The 23,042-nt window shown below is 44.0% G+C and overlaps 2 protein-coding genes across 8 annotated transcripts in view; one reads left to right on the top strand and one right to left on the bottom strand.

Moving 5' to 3' along the window:
* The first annotated feature begins 3,473 nt into the window (after nucleotides 1-3,473).
* PSMB4 (proteasome 20S subunit beta 4) lies at nucleotides 3,474-5,848 on the top strand. The gene is made up of 7 exons (XM_032154647.2): nucleotides 3,474-3,642; nucleotides 3,896-4,102; nucleotides 4,360-4,506; nucleotides 4,677-4,758; nucleotides 5,149-5,265; nucleotides 5,452-5,540; nucleotides 5,727-5,848. Exons 1-7 carry the CDS (start codon nucleotides 3,503-3,505, stop codon nucleotides 5,737-5,739), a joined length of 795 nt encoding a protein of 264 aa, XP_032010538.1. The 5' UTR covers nucleotides 3,474-3,502; the 3' UTR covers nucleotides 5,740-5,848.
* A 776-nt stretch (nucleotides 5,849-6,624) lies between these two features.
* POGZ (pogo transposable element derived with ZNF domain) overlaps nucleotides 6,625-23,042 on the bottom strand; it is a 58,383-nt gene continuing 41,965 nt past the window's right edge. For all 7 annotated transcript variants that reach the window (XM_032154640.1, XM_032154642.2, XM_032154646.2 and 4 more), the window contains 9 exons: nucleotides 16,494-16,594; nucleotides 15,825-15,971; nucleotides 12,917-13,051; nucleotides 12,632-12,804; nucleotides 12,325-12,465; nucleotides 11,462-11,518; nucleotides 11,138-11,250; nucleotides 10,834-10,858; nucleotides 6,625-10,376 (listed from right to left, as the gene is read on the bottom strand). In XM_032154640.1, the coding sequence (XP_032010531.1) occupies nucleotides 8,714-10,376; nucleotides 10,834-10,858; nucleotides 11,138-11,250; nucleotides 11,462-11,518; nucleotides 12,325-12,465; nucleotides 12,632-12,804; nucleotides 12,917-13,051; nucleotides 15,825-15,971; nucleotides 16,494-16,594 (2,555 nt within the window). In that variant the 3' untranslated portion in view covers nucleotides 6,625-8,713. The remainder of the gene's footprint in view (nucleotides 10,377-10,833; nucleotides 10,859-11,137; nucleotides 11,251-11,461; nucleotides 11,519-12,324; nucleotides 12,466-12,631; nucleotides 12,805-12,916; nucleotides 13,052-15,824; nucleotides 15,972-16,493; nucleotides 16,595-23,042) is intronic.

Here is a 23,042-nt window from a genome sequence, read left to right as displayed (position 1 = left end):
CCTGGAGTCATACTCTAATTTTTTCTATTTTCCTCCCTTTCTGATCCTTTATCCCACTTTCTTTTTCTTCCTCTTCCTTCTCCTTCTTCTTTGTCAAATAGAGGATTGAGTTATTATCACTGATCCATATAAAGTCCCTCTCTCATTTATTTTAATTCCCACCCCCCATTTCTATTCCCCGACTTCCCATGTGCAACCTTCCTAATATGTTTGATATGCATCTTTTTGTATGTATTTTTAGAAAATGTTTATTGTTTTTGTGTGCAAAAAAAAATTAATAAAAAAAATAAAAAAAAAAAATGGAGTAGCAGGCGGGGCACATTGGCTCACGCCCGTAATCCCAGCACTTTGGGAGGCCAAGGCGGGCAGATCACCTGAAGTCAGGAGTTCGAGACCAGCTTGGCCAACATGGTGAAACTCCATCTCTACCAAAAATACAAAAATTAGCCAGGCATGGTGGTGGGTGCCTATAATCCCAGCTATTCAGGAGGCTGAGGCAGGAGAATTGCTTGAACCCGGGAGGTGGAGGTTGCAGTGAGCCGAGATGTCTTATGTCTTGTTCTCACCTTCTTTTGAATATTGCATCATCATTAGTTAGCAATTTGCTTTCTCTGACATCCTACTCTCAGGCTGGATGGCTCTGGATCCTCTCATTTAAAAAATTATTTTATATATAGATAAAATATATAGCTATATTACCCCACCGGTAACATAGTTTCTAAAAGCTCAGGGTCACATCCCTGAGGTGACCCTCTCCTGCCTTGAAGTGTCTGCCTGAGAAAACTCAAGGCTGCCAAAATAATTTACTTTGTTCCAGCCAATACCTGAGAATAGGCCAGGGGCAGTGGCTCACGCCTGTAATCCCAGCACTTGGGTGGGCAGCTTTCTTTCTCTCTCTTTCCTCCTTTCCTTCCTTTCCTTTCCTTCCCCTCCCTCTCTTTCCTTCCTTCCTTTTCTTTCTCTCTCTTTCCTTCCTTTCCTTTCCCTCCCTATCTCTCTTTCCTTCCTTCCTTTTCTTTCTCTCTCTCTTTCCTTTCTTTACTTCTTTGTTTCCTTCCTTCCTTCTTCCTTTCCTTTCTTTCTTTCTTTCCTTTCTTTTCTTTCCTTTTTTTGAGACAGTGTTTTGTTAGTTCTGTCACTCCAGCTAGAGTGCAGTGGTGAAATCTTGGCTCACTGCAACCTCTGTCTCCCGGGTTCAAACAAATCTCCTGCCTTAGCCTCCCAAGTAGCTGGGACTACAGGCGTGTGCTACCACACCCGGCTAATTTTTGTATTTTTTGTAGAGATGGGGTTTCATCACGTTGGCCATGCTGGTCTCGAGCTCCTGACCTCAGGTGATCCGCCCGTCTAAGTCTCCCAAAGTCGTGGGATTACAGGCGTGAGCCACTGCGCCCGGCCTGAGGTGGGCAGATTTCTTGAGCTCAGGAGTTTGAAACTAGCCTGGGCAACATGGTGAGATCTCCCCTGGTCTCTACAAAAAAATACAAAAATTAGGCCAGTCGTGGTGTCTCACGCCTGTAATCCCATCACTTTGGGAGGCTGGGGTGAGAGGATTACCTGAGGTCAGGAGTTCGAGACCAACCTGGCCAATGTGATGAAACCCCGTCTCTACTAAAAATACAACAACAACAACAACAAATTAGCTGGGCATGGTTGTGCACCCCTGTAATCCCAGCTACTGAGGAGGCTGAGGCTAGAGAATCACTTGAACCAGGGAGGCGGAGGTTGCTTTGAGTTGAGATCGTGCCACTGCACTCTAGCCTGGGCAACAGAGTGAGATTCCCTCTCAAAATAAGAAAAAAAGAAAAATAACAAAAACAAAAATTAGCTGGGTGTGGCACCTGTAGTCCCCAGCTACTCGAGAGGTTGCAGCTGGAGGATCGCTGGACTAATTCTGTAAATGTTCACTTCCCTGACTCTACTGACCCTCTGTCTCACCATCCCCTACCTCATTTTCCCTATAAAATACCCATTACTTGCATACAAATTGCAGTTGAGTTCAGTTCATGCTGAACTCTTTTTCTTTATTGTAGTAGTTATTACTGATTGAAATCTGTCCTTTCCACTTTAGTATCCGGCTTTGTTTATCTTTGACAAAATTCACCAGTTTGATTCAAGACACTGTTTCCAGCCCCTGCTATGGAGTTACATCGAGAAGGAAACCCCTGGAGTTTAGTTTCACCCCTACACTTCCAGTGGAATTTTTCTGCTTCTTTAGAGGTGGGCAAGGGCCCTTGACAATAAGGAAACTTTCAGACTTGTCTAAGGTCCCACAGAGAGTGCTTGATCCACCTGAGCTATCACGCCCCACAGGGTATACACAAGAGTATACACAAGTGTATTTCTTTTTTTTTTTTTTTTTTTGTGACAGGGTCTCGCTCTGTTGCCCAGGCTGGAGTGCAGTGGTGCCACCTCGGCTCACTGCAACCTCCCTCGGGTTCAGGCGATTCTCCCACCTCACCCTCCCAAGCAGCTGGAATTACAGGCCTGTCTAATTTTTTGTTTTGTTTTGTTTTGTAGAGGTGAGGTCTCACCATGTTGCCGAGGCTGGTCTTGAATTCCTGGGTTCAAGTGATCCTCCCGTCTTGGCCTCCCAAAGTTCTGGGATTACAGGCATGAGCCACTGCACCCGGCCCTGATTCCTTTTTTTATTCTAGCTTCAAGATTCAGTTCTACCGTTATCGGCTGTGTGACTGGGTAAATCACTACACCGCAAGCTTCGGTTTCCTATTTACAAAATGGGTCGAATAATGCCTGCCGCATGGGGCTGCTCTGAGGAGTACAGATGTAAGAGATCCTGTGTTCATTGATATTTTCATGTGGGCTTTTTGATAATGATCCAAAAGGAACATGAGAATTGTGACTTCTCGGCGAGGCGGCTTACTCCTGTAATCCCAGCACTTTGGGAGTCCGAGGCAGGCGGATCACCTGAGATCCGGAGTTCGAGACCAGCCTGGCCAACATGGTGAAACCCCGTCTCTAGCAAAAATACAAAAAAATTAGCCAGGCGTGGTGGCGGGCGCCTGTAATCCCAGCTACTCGGGAGGCTAAGGCACGAGAATCACTTGAATCTGAGAATCGCTTGAATCTGGGAGGCGGAGGTTGCAGTGAGCAGAGATCGCGCCACTGCACTCCAGCGTGGGGGACAGAGCGAGACTCCGTCCCCAGAAAAAAAAAAAAAAAAAATTGTGACGTCTCACTCAGGATGAGCGTCTTTAAGTGGCCACCTCCCCACCCCACCTTCATGCCTCCCTCCTCCTTGAATCGTGTGTTAGAACGCTGTGATCTGGTCCAAACTCCACGAAGATGCGATGCGAAGCGATGTTGGGCAATTTCAACTCCCAGTCTCGGTCGCCACCTAGGATTACTGCACTTTCAGCTACGACCTCATCAACATGGCTGCTGGAAGTCGCCTATAGGAAAAAGAAAGAAGTGACACTGAAGGATCACTTCCGCTTCCGTTGGCGCAAGCGCTTTCATTTTTTCTGCTACCGTGACTAAGATGGAAGCATTTTGGGGGTCGCGGTCCGGACTTTGGGCGGGGGGTCCAGCCCCAGGACAGTTTTACCGCATTCCGTCCACTCCCGATTCCTTCATGGATCCGGCGTCTGCACTTTACAGAGGTCCAATCACGCGGACCCAGTAAGTTCTCGGCGTTTTCGCTTGCGTAGCGGGAGGGACCGTGGGGCCTGGTGCTGCTGGCCGGTTTTGAGAGCCCGGGAAGGTGAGGCGGGGACCCCGGGGGCGCGCGAACGGCAGGGGAGCTCGGGGCGCGGAGTCCTGGAGAATGCAGAATAATTGGAAGGAATTATGGAAAATCAGAAGCGGAGCTCAGTGCGCGGAAAGAGGGCGCAGGCCATCCCTCCTCTCAGCTCCCACCGTTCTCACTCTTTAGGAACCCCATGGTGACCGGGACCTCAGTCCTCGGCGTTAAGTTCGAGGGCGGAGTGGTGATTGCTGCAGACATGCTGGGATCCTACGGCTCCTTAGCTCGTTTCCGCAACATCTCTCGTATTATGCGAGTCAACAACAGTACCATGCTGGGTGCCTCTGGGGACTACGCAGATTTCCAGTATTTGAAGCAAGTTCTCGGCCAGATGGTGTAAGTCATCCAGAGAACAGGAGAGTGGTTCCCAAGTAGAGAAGGGAGTCCCCTGTTTTTTATTTCCTTCGATGGGATGGGGGGACTTGTTGCAGCGGGGGACTGGGAGAGTTGTTGGAGGTGGGCGATCTGTGTTTGCAATAAAGTTTTTGGCATTAGGAGGTGTAAAATGGGGGAAGGTGTGGTAACTTCTTTTGGGGATGGGTGGAGACCCCGACTTAATTCTCTCCCTTTTCTCACAACCAATTCCTTTTAAGGATTGATGAGGAGCTTCTGGGAGATGGACACAGCTATAGTCCTAGAGCTATTCATTCATGGCTGACCAGGGCCATGTACAGCCGGCGCTCGAAGATGAACCCTTTGTGGAACACCATGGTCATCGGAGGCTATGCTGATGGAGAGAGGTTCATATGAATACAAATAACTTATTTCCTTTACCACCCAACCTAGTACCTGTGTAGTATCTCTTGTCTCTTCTCCCCAAGTGAATCCCGCTTTAACTCAGACCCCATGGTCCCCTTCAGCTAAGATGAACCTAAGGTGAAATGAGTTTTGACCCATTGTGTCCTGTTAGCTTCCTCGGTTATGTGGACATGCTTGGTGTAGCCTATGAAGCCCCTTCGCTGGCCACTGGTTATGGTGCATACTTGGCTCAGGTAAGTAGTAAGTCTAGAGGTGGGGGAAAGGGAAGACAAAAGGAAATGGATTAGTGGTTGTCTGCTTTTCTCCTGAAATTCTGATATGAGGGATGGGCTGGGATCGCTATTACTGGGCAGATGGTTTTCTTTGTAGTCTGGGGGCTGTAGGTGTTGACACTGATTCCAGTGACAAGATGGCATGTCTGGGAGTCAGTAGACATGCAGAGAGGACACCCTAGAACTTCTTGAAGTGGCTCTTAGCTTATTTTGTAAGCAGAGTTCATTCTGGTGAGGCAAGAGGTAGAATGTCATCTTTTCACTCTTTAATGCTTTTTATTCCATAGATTTGAGACAACTAGCCTGTTATTCAGCCCAATATCTCCCATGGTTTCCCCCCATTCTCCCTAGCCTCTGCTGCGAGAAGTTCTGGAGAAGCAGCCAGTGCTGAGCCAGACCGAGGCCCGCGACCTAGTAGAACGCTGCATGCGAGTGCTGTACTACCGAGATGCCCGTTCTTACAACCGGGTGAGGGACGTGCTGGGAACCTAACTGGCGGGCTCTGGATCCTTGCAATCCCTGGGTCTCTATGCTTTGAAGAACAGATTGCCTTGTGTGACTCCTATTTTCACATTGGGGAAGACCTCCACCTGACCTTTCATTTAAGGACTTCTTTAAGGGGTGGGCATTATTGAATGCTCTAATTTCTTCCAGTTTCAAATCGCCACTGTAACCGAAAAAGGTGTTGAAATAGAGGGACCATTGTCTGCAGAGACCAACTGGGATATTGCCCACATGATCAGGTGAGTAATAGGGAAAAAATTGGTGACAGATTTGAGAGGTCTTTGGCTTACACTAAGCTGGGCTTTTCTGGGAGGCTCACCCAGGAAAATTCTCTGGGTGGAGAGTTTTGGTTGGACAGTACAGCTATTTTTAGAAATTGATCCCTTTATGCTTCACACTTTTATTATTCTGTCTTCCTTTTTTAGTGGCTTTGAATGAAATACAGATGCATTATCCAGAACTGAAGTTGCCCTACTTTTAACTTTGAACTTGGCTGGTTCAGAGATAGATAGACTCCTTTGTAAAGTAAATAAATTCTTCAAAATTCTTGCTGAGTGGTTTTTGTCTGACTGGGTCACACCAAATGCAAAACTGCTGAGTACTGCTATGTGCCATCTCCCTCCCTGGTCAGAGAACCCTTAGGGTCTTGCAGCACATACAGAATTCTCTGCACAATACAGAAAGACACACTAGCGTCATTTGGAGCTGTATTAGAAGCACAGCTTCCTGTAGAAGCCAGACTTAATTTTTGTGTGCTAACTGGCTTTTGTGTTCAAATTCTCCTCCCAAATCTTCCAACACTGCACTGGATTATCAAAGAATACAGGTTTCTTAATGTTGGCTGTGATTTTCATTAAAATACCACTTTAATCTAGTAGAGCTGTTCTGCATCAGGTTGCCCTCAAGTCAGCTGGGGCGTTAGCCATCCCTGGAATGGTTCTAAACCTGCATTATTTTAGAGACAAAAGTCTCATTCTGTTGTCAGGCTGGAGTGCAGTGGCATGATCATAGCTTACTGCAGCCTTGAATTTCTAGGCTCAAGCAACTCCTGCCTCAGCCTCCCAAGTTCTGGGATTACTGGCATGAGCCATCATGCCCAGCTTGAATTTTTAAAATGAACACTGTAGGCGATTCTGACACATATCCTCTCCAAACTTACTGAGAAAGAAAATATAGGCAACAAATTCAAAGTATAGAAATTCAGTGAGAGAACTGAAGGAAAAAAAAAACCATCCCTCCATTTGCATTGTCCGTAACAAGCTTGTAAAGCGCAACAATGAGCTTTCAATCTGAAACCTCCACACATTCAGTCTCAACACAGAAAATAGTCAATAAATACATGTTTATTGATTAAACTGAATTATAAAAAACAAAACAAAAAAAAAAATTTCCTTCTACTACTAAGCCATGCAGGCAGAGTCCACAAAGACAACTTCCTGGCCAAAACCCAGCTGATCCACTGTTGGTATTATGATCTTAAAAAAAAATTACCCATCAAGAAAGTCAATCGTGTGCAGAAGACAGGAACCCCAGCTCTGCTAAGGCTGTGGCTGCTGCAGAGACTACCAAAGAGTAGGATTAGGTTGTTGTAGATAGACGTGACCAACCATAGTTCTTGAACTTTCTCAAAGGCAAAGGCTGACTTCAAAGTCCATAGTCTGTCAATAAAATGGCATCAGGCAAAAAGCTGGGGAAGAGAAGCCCAGATGGATCCTTAGTTGTTTTCTGATGTCAAGAGTTCACAAAGCTGGCCAAGCTGTTTCTGGAAGGGACTTTTCCAGTTCACTATATTATAGTGTGCTGGGGGATGAAAAAACAAACAAAAAAGCAGGGTGGGGTGGGAGAAATGGGTGGTAACAAATGTCACACCTGTACCACCAGGCCCATCACATCTTGAGCATTCCCCAGTCTGTGAAAGCCTATTAAACAGGGTCACCTAGAAAAAAAAACAAGTTTATAAATCCATTTCCCCTCATTTTATTAAATGTTCCACTTATGTACATTTTAAAGACGAGTCATTTACAAGCTTGTGCAGGTTGCTTCCTTGGCTCACAGGAGGGGAACATTGTTGAAAACCTCAGGATAAACAGAAGACTTGGTTTTTTGCTCCTTTTCTCTGTACGGTACAGTACGTTTTGGTTTACAACCATGAATACATACAATTAAAAAAATCCCTCATGCAAACTGTAGAAAAAATTTTCTTTCCTTGAAGCTGGCAGTGAAAAATAAAGATTCATGTCATTTTCTTTGTGCACACCCCTGTGAGCTGCTGCTTCCTGTCAGATTCTTCCCTAAGTATTAAGAGAAATAGGGGAAAGTCACAGAGCACGCTGGATTTCAACAAGTGGTCTTGTCTTTAAAGTTCAACACTTCTTGAACAATTAGCTCCTGGCTGTGGGACCAGTAATCCCTTAAACAGGCATGCTCTCCATCTAACAGGATGAAGTTCAATAAAGCAGGGACTGCCCCTGGGGGCTTACAGGATTAAGACTCAAACCGGGAATGGCTTCCACCCTAAAACTATTTGATCGCCTCAGTACCTCTTGCTTGCTAGTAACACCTGTATGATCCTTTGTCCAGAGGGATGGATGGTGTGAGAATGGGGAAAGGGGCCAAGGATCACAAGTGCAAAAAATATTGTTTATGTCATGTTTTGGAGGGAAGGTGGTGAGGAAAAGACAAGTCTATTCATTCTGGATAATTAAAGGTGGTTTCATGCATTTTTAAAGCCACAATTTTATATCTAGGGTTGCTGTAGAAACCAACATCTCTGGAGAGGGAAGGAAAGAAAAGGAGAAGGAAGAGAGAGTTCAGTGGGACTTTTTTTCCATTTTCATTTTTATATAAAAGTGTTAAGACCACAATGAAAAAAGTTTTTTATCCATATATATAATAAACCAGTTTGTGAGCTACATAATTTGTCTTTCTCATCTTCAGAAATGTTCTCACATTGACAATGATTAGATAGCATCATGCCCAAAGACATTGGCCACACAATAAAACAAACAAAAAAACCCAGAAGTACTATGATACAATTGAGGTAAAAGGGGAAACAAAAAAATTTAACATCTGCCCACAAATAATTTTTTTTCTTTTTCTTAATTTTGTCAGAAAAATACCAAACACAGTGATTTAAATTAAAAAAAAAAAAAAGTCACAAAAACCTGTTTTTAGCAGAAGTGAATGACCAATGGGCCAGCTCCTTGGCTCAGACGTGATTACTATTGGTTTTCCTAATTAATCCACAAATCCACAGGGAAGTATATAAGTCAACTTCAGGGGGGAGTGGTGGTGTAAAAATTAAAAAATATAAACCAAATACCCCACTTGGTATGCCCCCTTTTCCCTAAGCCCCTTTACCCTCCCTCACATGTTCCCACCCCCACTCCACACCCCCTCATGACCGCAACACTCAAATCTCCATCAGATCTAGGTCAGCTTCTTCAAAGCCATAGAAAGACTCGGTCTCACTTTCACCCTCAAAGAGCTGGTGAAGGCTTTCAGGCTCAATTGTCTCTTCAGGAGATGATCTGGGTCGTGGAGTGGAAGACTCAGAATGTTCCCCACTCAGCTTCAGCTGCTCCTCTAGGGAGGCAATTAGCTCCTCCTGCATGTCAGCATTTCTTGTAGGTGAGTTAATGTTGCCATCGGGGCCAGGCAGAACACTAGCCACCAGGAAGGAGCGCTGAACTAGCTCTGGACAGTCCCCAATGACACCTAGCACTTCACCCAGCCAGACAAGCACCAGCTGAAGCAGGACATCAGAATCACATGCAGTATCTGCCATTTCCCGAGCCTGTTCCTTCCATTTTTTATGCAGGAAGTTCTTGACAGTTCTTTTGATGCATACATCTAATGGCTGAATTTTGGAGCTACAGCCTGCTGGGACCACTGCAGGCAAAGTGCTAGAAGCACTAAGCATAGCCAGTACCTCTTCTGACAAGTGAGTGCGATGACAGTCCATCACAAGCATGCCTTTGCTGTGCTGGCAAGCTGTGTGCTTCTGCCACACTCGAGTTGACCACAGCTCCATGATCTCGTCATCACTGTAGCCACTCTCCTTTGCCTCTAGCAATATGGAGTCTGGCATGTTAGCAGGCTGATCCATCTGCCCTCTGTAGAAAACCAGGGTGGGAAGGACAGTGCCATCTGCCAGAATGGCCAGGACTACATCACACCAAGGTTCCCCTGTGCCCACTGTCTGCAGGGCATTCTCCTTTCGATCATCACTGCTCAGCACCTCTGTATCCAGGAACAAAGAGATCTCATCAATAGCCACAATCATAGATAAGGGTAAGTCCTGGTTGTGAATCTGCCGTTGTACAAATTCAATGAAGAGTCCTGCATTCTCTGCTACATCCTTAGGTAGGGTGTGGGCCACAGCTCGCCGGGCATGGGGAGTCAGGTGGTGCCGCAACATGAAACGCACAGCCCACTCATAGGAGATCTTAAAGCCCCCTTCCAAAGAACGTCCTATTTTGGTGGCCTTCTGGAACAAGGTCTCCTCATTTACAGGTAGCTGTTGTTCACGCTGGGTTAGCACCCACTCAGCCAGTTTCTCTTCTGCCTCAAAGCTCAGATATTTGCCCTCTAGATTCTCCCCCTGGGAGGCCTGGAAACGTCGAAGCCAACGGCGAATACGTCGCTGGGGATTTCGGAAGTGTTCAGCTGCCTGTTCTGTATTGCAGCATAGAGCAAACAGTACTACTCGAAGCTTCTTCACAGATAGCTGCTCCTTTTTGCCAACCCCGCCACTACCACCACCACCTGATGCTGGCTCAGGTTCCTGGGTGACTGGGCTCCCTTCATCCTGATCATCAACATTCAGACATTCGGCTCCCTCTGTAGCCAGCGGTGGAAGGGCTAAAGGCTGTGGGTGAGTGGGGGTTGGTGGTGGGGTTGCAGTTGAGGCTGGTGATGGGAGTGCTGGGGCTAAGGGAGTTGGTAGCTCTTCAGGCTCAGCTGGGGTGGCCCCCGCAGATTTCACAGTGGCAGCTTTGCTAGTGGGGAAGGAAGGAGGAGGGTACATATTCTTCACGTTCCGGTCATGCACTCGGTCACGAGTCTGGCCATGCCTAAAGGGGTGAGGAGCAAAGAGAAGAGGAGAAATCTCAGTTCAACTAGGAAATTGAAATAATAATATAATATGGCCGGGCACGGTGGCTCACGCTTGTAATCCCAGCACTTTGGGAGGCCGAGGCGGGCGGATCACGAGGTCAGGAGATCGAGACCACGGTGAAACCCCGTCTCTGCTAAAAAGACAAAAAATTAGCCGGGTGTGGTGGTGGGCACCTGTAGTCCCAGCTACTCAGAGAGGCTGAGGCAGCAGAATGGCGTGAACCCGGGAGGCGGAGCTTGCAGTGAGCCGAGATTGCGCCCCTGCACTCCAGCCTGGGCGACAGAGCGAGACTCTGTCTCAAAAAAAAAAAAAAATAATAATAATAATAAAAAAATAATATAATAATAATAACAACAACAAAGAGTAAACACACTGCAAACCAGAAATTAAATTGTGAGGTGAGTTTTTGTTACCTTGAGTGAGCTATCCAAGTGAGTCCTATGGAAAATGAAACAATAAAAAAAGTTAGCTCAGTGAAGAAATAAGCGCTCCAAAGACAGTGCCCTGGGATTTCAACTTACTACATACAAATACGCTGTTCACAGTGACCAACTTTCCCAGTTTTATATAAACTTCAGGTCGGAAGGTTTCTAATTTGGTACAGTACATCTCAAAGTGAATGAGTGAGGCCAGGTAGGTATGCTCCTGATGCATACAGTACAAAACTGTATCTTTTTTCCTCCCCTTGCTCAACTAATCCCCATCTCTCCTACTTACCCCGTGGCAGGATGCTGCTGGATCTGTGAGAGGGATTGAATACCAAATGCTTGGCCATAGCATCGCCCACAGAGGTAACAAAGGTACATGAAGTGCAGGCCAGCTTGATTCCACTAAAAAAGAGAATTGAGACTATGTAAGACAAATACAGCAGTGACACTTGAGACCATTCAGCTTTGAGGCTTAAAAAAAGGAATGCCCTCCCACTTTCTCCTTTTTCTGAAATTAATTCACATAACCACCTCTCCAAATAATGAAAAACCTGAAAATTAATTAATGTAAAAACCTGAAAAATTAAGATGCTGCCAATAAGTTTTTTCTTACCTCACAGAATTTTTAAACAAAGCCAAATACTTGGGGCTCTTCCGTGGAACATGATTGCTGAGAAAGACAAAGAAGTGGTATGAGTTATGGAGTTCTGCTGGCTAAGCAAGAGATCAACAGCCAGTGACAATGCCCCCAACAAAAGAGATGCTTCTTCAGTGCACCCTAATCTCAATCTAAGCCAGTTTTCCTGTCACCATGCTTCTTAAACTTTAATATGCACACAAGTCACCTGAGGATCTATTAAAATTCACATTCTGATTCAGTAGGCCTAGGGTGGGGCTGAGAGTCAGCATTTCTAACAAGCTCCCACCTAATACTACTGGTACTTGAATAGCAAGGCCCTATGAAATTAGAGCACAGACTATCAAAACCGAAAAAACAAAGCCTCTCACTCTGCTAGGAGAGAAGAACAAATAGCTCTAAGAGTTGAAGGAGGAAACATATTAGAAGCAGGGGAGAAAATGAAATGAGTGCTCAAGAATCTGGCTGGGGCCGGGCGCAGTGGCTCACGCCTGTAATCCCAGCACTTTAGGAGGCCGAGGCGGGTGGATCACCTGAGCTCAGGAGTTTGAGACCAGCCTGGCCAACATGGTGAAACCCCGTCTCTACTAAAAATACAAAAAAATCAGCCAGGCATGGTGGTGCACATCTGGAATCCCAGCTACTTGGGAGGCTGAGACAGGAGAATCATTTGAACCCAGGAGGCAGAGGTTGCAGTGCGCCAAGATCGTGCTATTGCACTCTAGCCTAGGGGACAGAGTGAGACCCTGTCTCCAAAAGAAGGAGGAAACATATTAGAAAAACGGAGTAAAAAAAAAAAAGAATCTGAACTCTAAAACACTGGTTAAAAACCAACTTACTTGATCATGTGGTTGGCATAAGCTCGAGAGCAGCAGGTGCTATAGCGACACAGAGAGCAGTGTACGTAAGTAGGGAAATGATTAGGGAAGTCTGGGATCTCAAAGCTGCACTCCAGGCATGTCTGCCGGCCCATGACACTCCTGTGGGAAAAAAAAAAAGAATTCTCATTACTGCCTCAGGGGTCCCCAAAATGTAGGGTTTTCAGACAACAAACCCTGCTAAAAAGCTACCAGATTGTACTGTGTATCAGGAATAATCCTAGCCACCCAGTCCCCACCCGCCCAGCACTTAGAAGAAGGCGCTGACATTTTCCTAACAGCTCTCTTCTGGATGCTGCGCTGGACAGGGGGATAAAGGAAGACAGGCAGAGGGTCCATTGAGGAGGTCAGCGGTGCTGCCTCCTGCAAGGCGCTGGGAGGTGTATCATTAGAGGATACAGGAACAGTTCGTGGCTGCCCTCGGGAAGCCCGGATTGTCACCTGAGAACCAAGGGAAGTAACAATGAGACATCACCCACACTAAATTTCAGAATACTGAAAATCTCTATTCCTCCCTCCCTGGGCCTATAAAAGACACTGGCAAACTCTTTACCTTGGTGCCTGGTTTCAAGCCCTCCAGCTGCTTGGGTTTACGGAAGGTTTTATGGTGTTGAAGCTTGTGTTCAATTTTGTCCTTGGCAAAGAGAAACTGCAGCCGGCATTTGTTGCAGTGATAAACATTTCTCTTCTGAAGTGGGGGAGGGAAAAAAAGAGACAAAATCCCTTAAAGGTTCCCAATAAATTTTCTTTTTTGAGGAGAAAGCAGATCAATGTCAACCATATCATTCTTCCCACCTTTCTGTTGATAATTTAAGAGAGTAAGAAAGAAATATGCAACATTGCCACAAAACCTACCATTGGGAATCATCACCTCCCAGGATCTCAAAGATGGATTCTAGTCCAGGATGACTAAGTTCTCAAATCATCCTTTCCTGACTTGTTTTAACAATTTGAATGAGTGATGTAACCTTTATTTGTATTGTATCTTTACATTGCTGACAATTGGACATTCTCCTGGACATTCTTCATTCTTCTTTTTTAAAAAAAGGACAATGTACACAGTAAAGAAAAGTCATATTTTTTCTATACTCTTCCAACTTTGCTTTCAACTAGTCCCCTTCCATACAAACAACTTATTACCAGTTTCCTGAATATGCTTTTGTGGGCAGTCTACACATATAACTATATCACAAATACATTCATATCCAATCATTACCTGCCCCGCTCCCTTTTTTTGAGACAGGGTCTCTCTCTGTAGCCCAGGCTGGAGTGCAGTGGCATGTTCATAGCTCACTACACGTCCCAAGTAGCTGGGACTACAGGCACGTGCCACCACGCCCGGCTTTTCTGTATTTTTTTGTAGAGATGGGGTGTCACCATGTTGCCCAGGCTGGTCTTCAACTCCTGGGCTCAAGTGATCTACTCGCCTTGGCCTCCCAAAGTGCTGGGATTACAGGCGTGCACCACTGTGTCTGGCCCCTACTTTTTTCCCTTTCCTTTTTGTAGAGATGTTGTCTCACCATGTTGCCCAGGCTGGACTCCACCTCCTGAGCTCAAGTGATCCTCCCACCTCAGCCATCTTCTTTTTCTCCTTTTAACACAAATGATAGCACTTATCTATACCTTGCTGTTTTCCCACTTAACACATCAGTATATACAGATATGTCTCCTGGTGAGACCATTTTGAGGATTCAGTCTGCCTAGTATTAAAGTCCTTCAAAAATAGAACTCATGTCTATGATTTTCTTTAGTAGGATAACAAAGCTCTGTAAGCTTAGGCTAAGAGACAATTTCCATGCCCCTATTTGGAAATACAGTTGTGGTAGACGATCAGCAGTCACTACTGTGCAAAGGAGACTATGAGTGCAATAGGGTGCATATGTTTGTGTGCATATGTATGCGACTATTAAGCACACACGCACCCATCTTATTCTCCATTTTGAATCCTCTCTTATATACCTTTCACTCTCCTCTAGTGGCTCTCTTCTTGTAGTATTTTAAAACGAAGTCATAGCTTTTCATCTTATAAAGAAAATAAAAGCAACAAAAAACTCTTCTCTGCCACTTCTTCCTCTGGATTTACCTACCCTGGGTCCTCCCTTTTTATAAACAAACTTCTTTAAATACATCGTCTTCATTTCCTTACCTCTCACTCATTTGTTCTGCTGAAATCTGACTTCCACCCTACCAACCAACAAAATGGCTCTCATCAATGTTGCTAAATTAAAGGCCTATTTCTAAGTCTCTATGTTGCTTGACACCTTCTTGTAACATATGACATTTTGATCACACCCTTTTCTTTAAAACACTTCTTCTCCCCAGTTTCCTTAAGGTCAAGACTCTTCTGGTTTTCCTCCTAGTACTATGGTGGTTGCATTATAGATAAGAGACTTCAAATATCCTAAGCCTTCTCTTATTCTCAACAGGGTTGGGGGACCCATGGCATTTAAGTTTAAAATCTACAGGATTTATATAATGCTGATTCCTAAATCTTTTCTACAACCCAGAGTTCTCTCACAGGCTTCAGACCTATTATCCAACAGCTACACTTGACATCCACAGATACTGCTAACTTACAATATCCAAACTCATGATCTCCATCCTCACAAATATACTTTCTCTATTGTTTCTATTTCAGCAAATAGTTCCCTCATTCACCAAACTGCCCAAGACAGAATCTTAGGCACTATTCTTAACTACTGCATTGCTACCTTCACCTAATCCATCTCTACATCATAAATATCACAAATCTTCTGAATATCTCTCAACTTTACCCTCTTTTTCTTTATTTCAAAAGCCAATAGCCACTATCATCTCTCACCTAAACTATTGAAAAAAGCCTTCTAGCTAGTTTCCCTAACTGTAGTCTCAATCTCCTTTAATCCATTCTCTGCAGTGCATGCAGTATAAAATCTTAACTAAATCTGAACACATCACTGCAGGGCTTAAAACCCCTTTAGTGGCTTCCCAATGAATTCTTTTCATGGTTTAAAAGATCCTCCATGATCTGTCCCTGCCTAACTTCCAACCCCTCTGTCTCTTACACCCTACACTGAATCTCTCTGAATTTCTTGAACCTCCACAACCTTGGTTTGTGCCTTGGGCACACTGTTCTTCGTCTTATTTCATCTGGCTCATTGTTATTCATCCCTCAGGTATTAAACAACACTTCTTTCTGGAAGCCTTACTAGGCACCCAGAATAGCTATGTGATTTTCTATATCCTGTACTTTCCCCAACATAGTACTCTTCATGCTTTATTGTATTGTTTGCCTTGTTTACTACTAAATCTCTAGCATCTAGTACATGGCACATTAAGTGAATTCCATAAATTTCTGCAAACATATGGATATTATAATCTCTGCCCAAATTATTTGCCTAGTTCAGCCCTGGCCCCAGCATCCATGTTTAAAAAAAAAAAAAAAAAACAAGAGAATATGGGAATTGCTTGGTGCCTAGTACCTGGTGCCTCATGTAATGCTGTTGGAATGCATTGCCATTTTTGAAGACCTTCAGGCAATAAGGACAGAGCAGATGCCGGGTATCCTCATGGATCATCCGAAAATGGACATCTACCTCAGAGTAGAGTGAGGAGCGATATTGACACACCTGAGTCACATAAGAGGGAAAATAAAGCTAAGAATGAAGTGAACAACTGAGAGGCCTTAAAAAAAAGGTAGCAACAATAATTTTTAAATTAAAAAAAAAAAAAGTTTTCCCAAATGCATAGAAATCAAATTATTTTCCTGACTTTGTAATGCTGGGCTATGTTTGTGACAGATTTAGCTATTACTTTAAAAATAGGAAGGGACAGAAAGTCTAAGAATAATCCATGTTCTCTAAGAAAAATAAAGCCTTTTCTGTCAATTTCCAAAGGGCACGTTCAGGAGACAGACACTCCCTTAGAATATGCACATGTTCCCTGGCTAGTCTACTTGTGGACATGTTCTTTTATGTTTTTCTCCTGCATGGAAACCCTGAAGATAAACTGTGTTTACTATTTCTTCTGTACCTACTCAGAGTTCCTAAACTGAGTGTATGCAGTAGGTATTCAGCAATACTCATTAGTAGATTCTTTGTATTCTGCCTGAGAGCAAAACTGCTAAAACTCCCTGGAGAAAAAGGCAATACCTGGCAAACATAAGGCATCTCTCCAGGCTTATGAGTATCCTTCATATGCTGGAGAAATAGTGGCTCACTTTCAAACGCCCACTCACAGATCTTGCACTTGGCTGTAAGAAGAAAAGTAATCAATAAATCCACTTGAAAATAAGACGAAAGTCCTGCTGACTCACAATCTTTACTTTCTCTGACTCCTTTATTTTGATTTTCAACAATCAGTAAATCATAGGTCCCTTCTGTTCTTTAAATGGCTCCACCTTAACATTTGTGTTGCTGATAATCTTACGTATGTAGCTCAGACTTCTTATCAAAGCTTCTTTCTAGATCTTATCTATAAGACATTTTAAATTGGTTATTCTATCATCAACTCTAACCTAATTCAGCATCCTCCTGGCTTCCCACTGTTTCCCCTTTTCCTTTCCCCATTTCTTCCTGAGCTCAAAATTTAGGCACTATCTCGGACTCCAAACCCTGCATTCTGTCACCATTATTTCAAACTGCATGTAGGAACTGTCACTATTCTTATAATAAGGCAAAAACTTGGTACTAACCCATATGATTTCCCACTGTTAATCAGCTGGCCTCCAATACCTCCTACTCTCTTTGAAATTGTCCATTTTGTCAAGCTTATGAGAAAAAATTTTGACAAAATTTTATGACACAAATTAACAATTCTGTCAAACTTTTGAGACAATTTTTGGTAATTTCATGTTGGCCAGGCTGGTCTCGAACTCCTGACCTCAGGTGATCTACCTGTCTCAGCCTCCCAAAGTGCTGGGATTACAAGTGTGAGCCACCGTGCCTGGCCCCCCTTTTTTTTTTTTAAGAGACAGAATCTCACTCTGTTGCTCAGGCTGGAGCATGATCATAGCTCACCGCAGCCTCCTGAGTAGCTAGGACTATCCTTTGAGCTCAAGCGAGCCTCCTGTTTCAGCCTCCCAAGTAGCTAGGACTACAGTGGCGCACCACCATGCCCAAGTAATTAAAAAAAATTTTTTTTTGTAGGAACAGGGTCTCGCCATGTTGCCCAGGCTGGCTGGAAACTCCTGGCCTCAAGCAATCCTTCTGTCAATCTACTTCAGTCTCCCAAAGTGCTAGAATTACAGGTGTGAGCCAGTGCACTAACCAATTTTGGTAAGATTTTTAACTGCTACATATTTTGAATTATACAGTATGGCAAAAAGAGAGAGATTATTTACATTTTTCTCACTTTAATGGAATTAGTTTCAAGTTTCTACAAACATGAAAACTGGAAGCTTAAAGCCTTGGGCATTTACTGGACAATGTCTAACCTCCCCCCGCCCCCAACCTCCTATACCCCAGCCAAAGAAATATGAATAAACTTGAAACAATTTTTTTTTTTAAACTACTTAGAACCCTGGATTTTTGTTTTTGTTTTGAGACAGAGTCTCATTCTGTCTCCCAGGCTAGAGTGCAGTGGCTCAATCATGGCTCACTGCAACCTTGACCTCCCAAGCTCAAGCAATCCTCCCATCTCAGCCTCCCAAAGTGCCAGAATTACAGGTATGAGCCACTGTGCCTAGCCAAGTAATTTTTTAAAGTAAAACAAACAAACAAAAGCCACGGGTTCTTAATCTGGGGTCTATGGAACAGGCCTCTAGGAATCCAGGTTTTCTCTGAAATTATTTGCAAAAGAGTAAAATGTAGATTTTTCTAGGAAGAGGATTCACACATTTCATATTTATTCTCAAAGAGGTCTGCAACTCCATTTAGAAACACTGTCTAGAGGTACATTAGGTGCTATGAGGACATGGATAAATAAGAAATTCTGCATAAAGGAATGAGGAAAAGCTATAATAACATATAAAAGCTGAACTGTCAAAGAAGAATGGGGCTCAGCCAGCCAGAGAGAGGACCAAGAGAAAAGCAGAAGGAAAGGCAAGTAGGTATGAAAGTTAACCACATGTTTGGGAAACAGTTAACTAGCAACATAACAATATTATCTCTTTTCCACCCACCCCCCAATTTGTTTACCTCTTTCATTTTTCTTTTCTAGAACACCTTTAAGCAATCTTTTGTCCAGGCCTTTCTTAGTCTGTTTCCCCTGGGCAATCTCATTCAATCTTTTTCCTATAACCTGTTTATCGGCTCTATTTTCACAGCTGTCACGCAACATCAATAATAAAAACACTTATTAAGCAATTTCTAATGTACAAGCATCATGTTAAGATTTACATGTGTTGGCTGGGCGTGGTGGCTCATGCCTATAATCCCAACAGTTTGGGAGGCCAAGGCAGGCGGATCACCTGAGGTTGGGAGTTCAAGACCAGCCTGACCAACATGGAGAAACCCCGTCTCTACTAAAAATACAAAATCAGCCAGGCATGGTAATGCATGCCTGTAGTCCCAGCTACTTGGGAGGCTGAGGCAAGAGAATCGCTTGAACCTGGGAGGCAGAGGCTGCGGTGAGCCAAGATGGCGCCACTACACTCCAGCCTGGGCAACAAGAGCGAAACTCCCTCAAAAAAAAAAAAAGAAAAAAAAGATTTACATTGTTATCTCAAGAAAACTAGTGAGGTAGGAACTCAAATATAAGGGGATTTAAGAGATCTCTGGTAACCTTTGACGCATCAGTTCTACAGGGGAAGGAGCTAATACAGAAAAAGATTCAAGAGGGAGAATAAATTGATTCTCCATAGTGGCTATCCTAACACTGTCCCCCTCTGAGCACCATCACCCTCATTCCCTCCTTAACACCCAACACAATCTCCTACTTTGAGGAAATAGGCATGAACAACTGTAACTTCTGCTGCTTGTTTTCCAGACTATGGAAGGATAGATCTCTTGTACCTTCCTAAGGCTCATCCAACCTCATCATGCCACGTATTCCAAGATTTTGTCAATTCGTTTTCCCTGTCTTGAATCTTCCCCACCCCCGACAGGCTCCGACTCCTAAACATGGTTAAGCTCCTTAAAGCATCCTTCTCTCAATCCTATTTCTTCTTCAAACTTTCTCCTTTCCACTAACACACGATTTTTTGAAAGATTAGAATAACCTACATCTGTTACCTTTAAGGAGATGCTCAGGAGGTGGAGGTAACGATGCCAGGAGGAAAAATGTTATAATATTTGAAGAAATGGGCCGGGTGTGGTGGCTCACACCTGTAATCCCAGCACTTTGGGAGGTCAAGGTGGGTGGATCACGAGTTCAGGAGATTGAGACCATTCTATCCTGGCTAACATGGTGAAACCCCATCTCTACTAAAAATGCAAAAAAATTAGCTGGGCGTGGTGGTGGGTGCCAGTAGTCCCAGCTACTCGGGAGGCTGAGGCAGGAGAATGGCATGAACCCAGGAAGCAGAGCTTGCAGTGAGCTGAGATCGCACCACTGCACTCCGGCCTGGGCGAAAGAGCGAGACTCCGTCTCAAAAAAAAAAAAAAAAAAAAAAGAATATTTGAAGAAATGTACCTTAAGATAGCCACTATGGAAAACAGGAATAACTAATAGTCTTAGCCATTTTTTAGTCCCAAATCTGACACTAACAAAAGCTATGCAATCTCTCCCTTGAAAGTTTATATGTAATTTCAAGGGGCTCACAGGACACCTCACCACCAAGCAGGTTAAGATTTCTGTATTAGACATAAATATTAAAAGACTATGAATCAGGGCCGGGTGTGGTGGCTCACGCCTATAATCTCAGCGGTTTGGGAGACAGAGGCGGGCGGATCATCTGAAGTCAGGAGTTCAAGACCAGCCTGGCCAACATGGCGAAACCCTGCCTCTACTAAAAATACAAAAATTAGCTGGGTGTGGTGGTGCACGCCTGTAATCCCAGCTACTCGGGAGGCTGAGGCAGGAGAATTGCTTGAACCTGGGAGGCGGAGGTTGCAGTGAGCTGAGACTCCCTGGGGTGTCAAAAGCAAAATTCCATCTCAAAAAAAAAAAAAAAAAAAAAAAGAAAGAAAGAAAAGAAAAGAAAAAAAAAGACTATGAATCAGAGTGCGGTGGCTCATGCCTGTAATGCCAGCACTCTGGGAGGCCAAAGAGGATGGCTCACTTGAGGCTAGGAGTTCGAGACCAGCCTGGCCAACATGGTGAAACTCAGTCTCTACTAAAAATACAAAAATTATCTGGGTGTGATGGCACATGCCTGTAGTCCCAGCGACTTGGAAGGATGAGGCAGGAGAACTGACTGAACCCGAGAGGCGTAAGTTGCAATGAGCTGTGATTGCGTCACTGCATTCCAGCCTGGGTGACAGAGTGAGATTCTGTCTCAAAAAAAAAAAGAAGACTAAGAATCAGCATTAGACAAACTTACGAAAAGAACCCTAGGGCCATACAAGCTCCTTCAAGTCATTGCACTGCTCTTAAACAAGTGTGAATAAAAATGTAATGCTATTTTTTTGGGTTTTTTTTTTTTTTTTGAGATAGGGTCTTACTCTGTCACCCAGGCTGGAGAGCAGTGGTGTGATCATATCTCACTGCTGGCTCAACTTGCTGGGCTCAAACAATCCTCCCACCACAGCCTCTTGAGCAGGTGGGGCTACAGGCACATGCCACCACACCTGGCTAATTAAAAAAAACAGAGATCGAGATAAGGTCTCAAGCAATCCTCATGCCGTGGCCTCCCAAAGTGCTAGGATTAGAGGCATGAGTCACCATGCCTTGGCCTGTAATGTTATTAAGACGATACTGTTATCACAATTAAATATAATGATCCACTGATATTCTGGGGACAACTCAGAAAATTTTAAAATAAACTAGGTATTGAATGATATTAAGGATTTCTGATTAATTCTGTTAGATCTTTTTTTTTTTTTTTTTTGAGACGGAGTCTTGCTCTGTCGCCAGGGTGGAGTGCAATGGTGCGATCTCAGCTCACTGCAACCTTCGCCTCCTGGGTTCAAGTAATTCTCCTGCCTAAGCCTCCCGAGTAGCTGGGATTAGAGGCGCGTGCCTCCACACCCAGCTAACTTTTTGTATTTTAGTAGAGATGGGGTTTCACCATGTTGTCTGGGATGGTCTCGATCTCCTGACCTCGTGATTCACCCGCCTCGGCCTCCCAAAGTGCTGGGATTACATGCATGAGGCTCCGCGCCCGGCCCTCTTTTTTTTTTTGAGACAGCGTTTCACTCTTGCTGTCCAAGCTGGAGTGCAATGGTGCGATCTCAGCTCACTGCAACCTCCATCTCCTGGGTTCAAGCAATTCTCCTGCCTCAGCCTCCCAAGCAGCTGGGATTACAAGTGTGCACCACCATGCCCAACTGATTTTTTGTATTTTTAGTACAGACAGGGTTTCACCACGTTGGCCAGGCTGGTCTTGAACTCCTGACCTTAGGTGATCCGTCCACCTCAGCCTCCCAAAGGGCTGGGATTACAGGCGTGAGCCACAGCGCCGGCCTATTAGATCTTAACAAAGGTACTGTGGCCATATACAAAAGAAAAAAAAAAAGGCCTTATTTTTTAGAGCTACATATTAAAAGATTTAGGAGAAAAATATCATGATGTCCACAATAAACAATTCAGAAAATAAAAAGAAAAAAATCCCCCAAAACATTAGCATGTAAAAATAAGCTACTTTATGAAAAGGTATCTGCACTCCCATGTTTATTGCTGCATAGTTCACAATAGGCGAAATACAGAATCGACCTAAGTGCCCATTAACAGATGAATGAATAAAGATGATGTGGTTGCTGGGCACAGTGGCTCATGAGGTCAGGAGTTTGAGACCAGCCTGACCAACATGGTAAAACCCTGTCTCTACTAAAAAATACAAAAAAATTAGCTGGGCATGGTGGCGTGTGCCTGTAATCCCAGCTACTCAGGAGGCTAAGGCAGGAGAATCACTTTAACCCAGGAGGTGGAGGTTGTGGTGAGCCAAGATTGCACCACCGCACCTCAGCCTGAGCGACATAGCAAGACTCCTTCTCAAAAAAAAAAAAAAAAAAAGATGTGGTATATATACCCAGTGGAATATTATAGCCATAAAAAAGAATGAAATTCTGTCATGCAGCACATGGTTAGAACTGAAAGTCATTAATGTTAAGTGAAGTAAGCCAAGCACAAAAAGACAAATATCACATGTTCCCACTCATATGTGGGAGCTAAAAAAAAGTAGATCTCATGAAGAGAGAGTAGAATGGCGGTTACCAGAGGCTGGGAAGAGTAGGGGAGTAGCGAGTTGAAGAGAAGCTGATCAACAGGTACAAATATATGGTTTGAAAGAAGAAATAAGATCTAGTAGATCCGTAGGGTGACTATAGTTTACAATAACTGTTGTACATTTTAAAATAGCTAGAAGAGAATAATTTGAATGTTTCTAGCATAAACACATAGAGTGATGAATATTCCAAGTACATTGATTTAATTTTTATAGATGATATGAATGTATATTAGATTGTCACATGCATCCCTAAACCATGTACACCTATTATGCATCAATTCTTTTTTTTGAAAAAGCTACTTTTGGGCTGGGCACAGTGGCTCATGCCTGTAATCCTAGCACTTTGGGATGCTAAGGTGGGTGGATCACAAGGTCAGGAGTTTGAGACCAGCCTGGCTAACATGGTGAAACCCTGTCTCTACTAAAAATACAA

The sequence above is a fragment of the Hylobates moloch genome, unplaced genomic scaffold (assembly GCF_009828535.3).
Source record: "Hylobates moloch isolate HMO894 unplaced genomic scaffold, HMol_V3 SCAFFOLD_5, whole genome shotgun sequence".
NCBI lineage: Eukaryota > Metazoa > Chordata > Mammalia > Primates > Hylobatidae > Hylobates > Hylobates moloch.
Note: the sequence above shows the minus strand (reverse complement) of the source record. Positions and strands in the feature narration are given on the sequence as shown.

Coding starts and splice junctions, on each gene's coding strand:
- PSMB4 (XM_032154647.2), top strand. CDS start 3,503: ATGGAAGCATTTTGGGGGTCGCGGTCCGGACTTTGGGCGGGGGGTCCA. Junction 4,507..4,676: donor GGCTATGCTGATGGAGAGAG/GTTCATATGAAT, acceptor GTGTCCTGTTAG/CTTCCTCGGTTATGTGGACA. Junction 4,759..5,148: donor ATGGTGCATACTTGGCTCAG/GTAAGTAGTAAG, acceptor CATTCTCCCTAG/CCTCTGCTGCGAGAAGTTCT.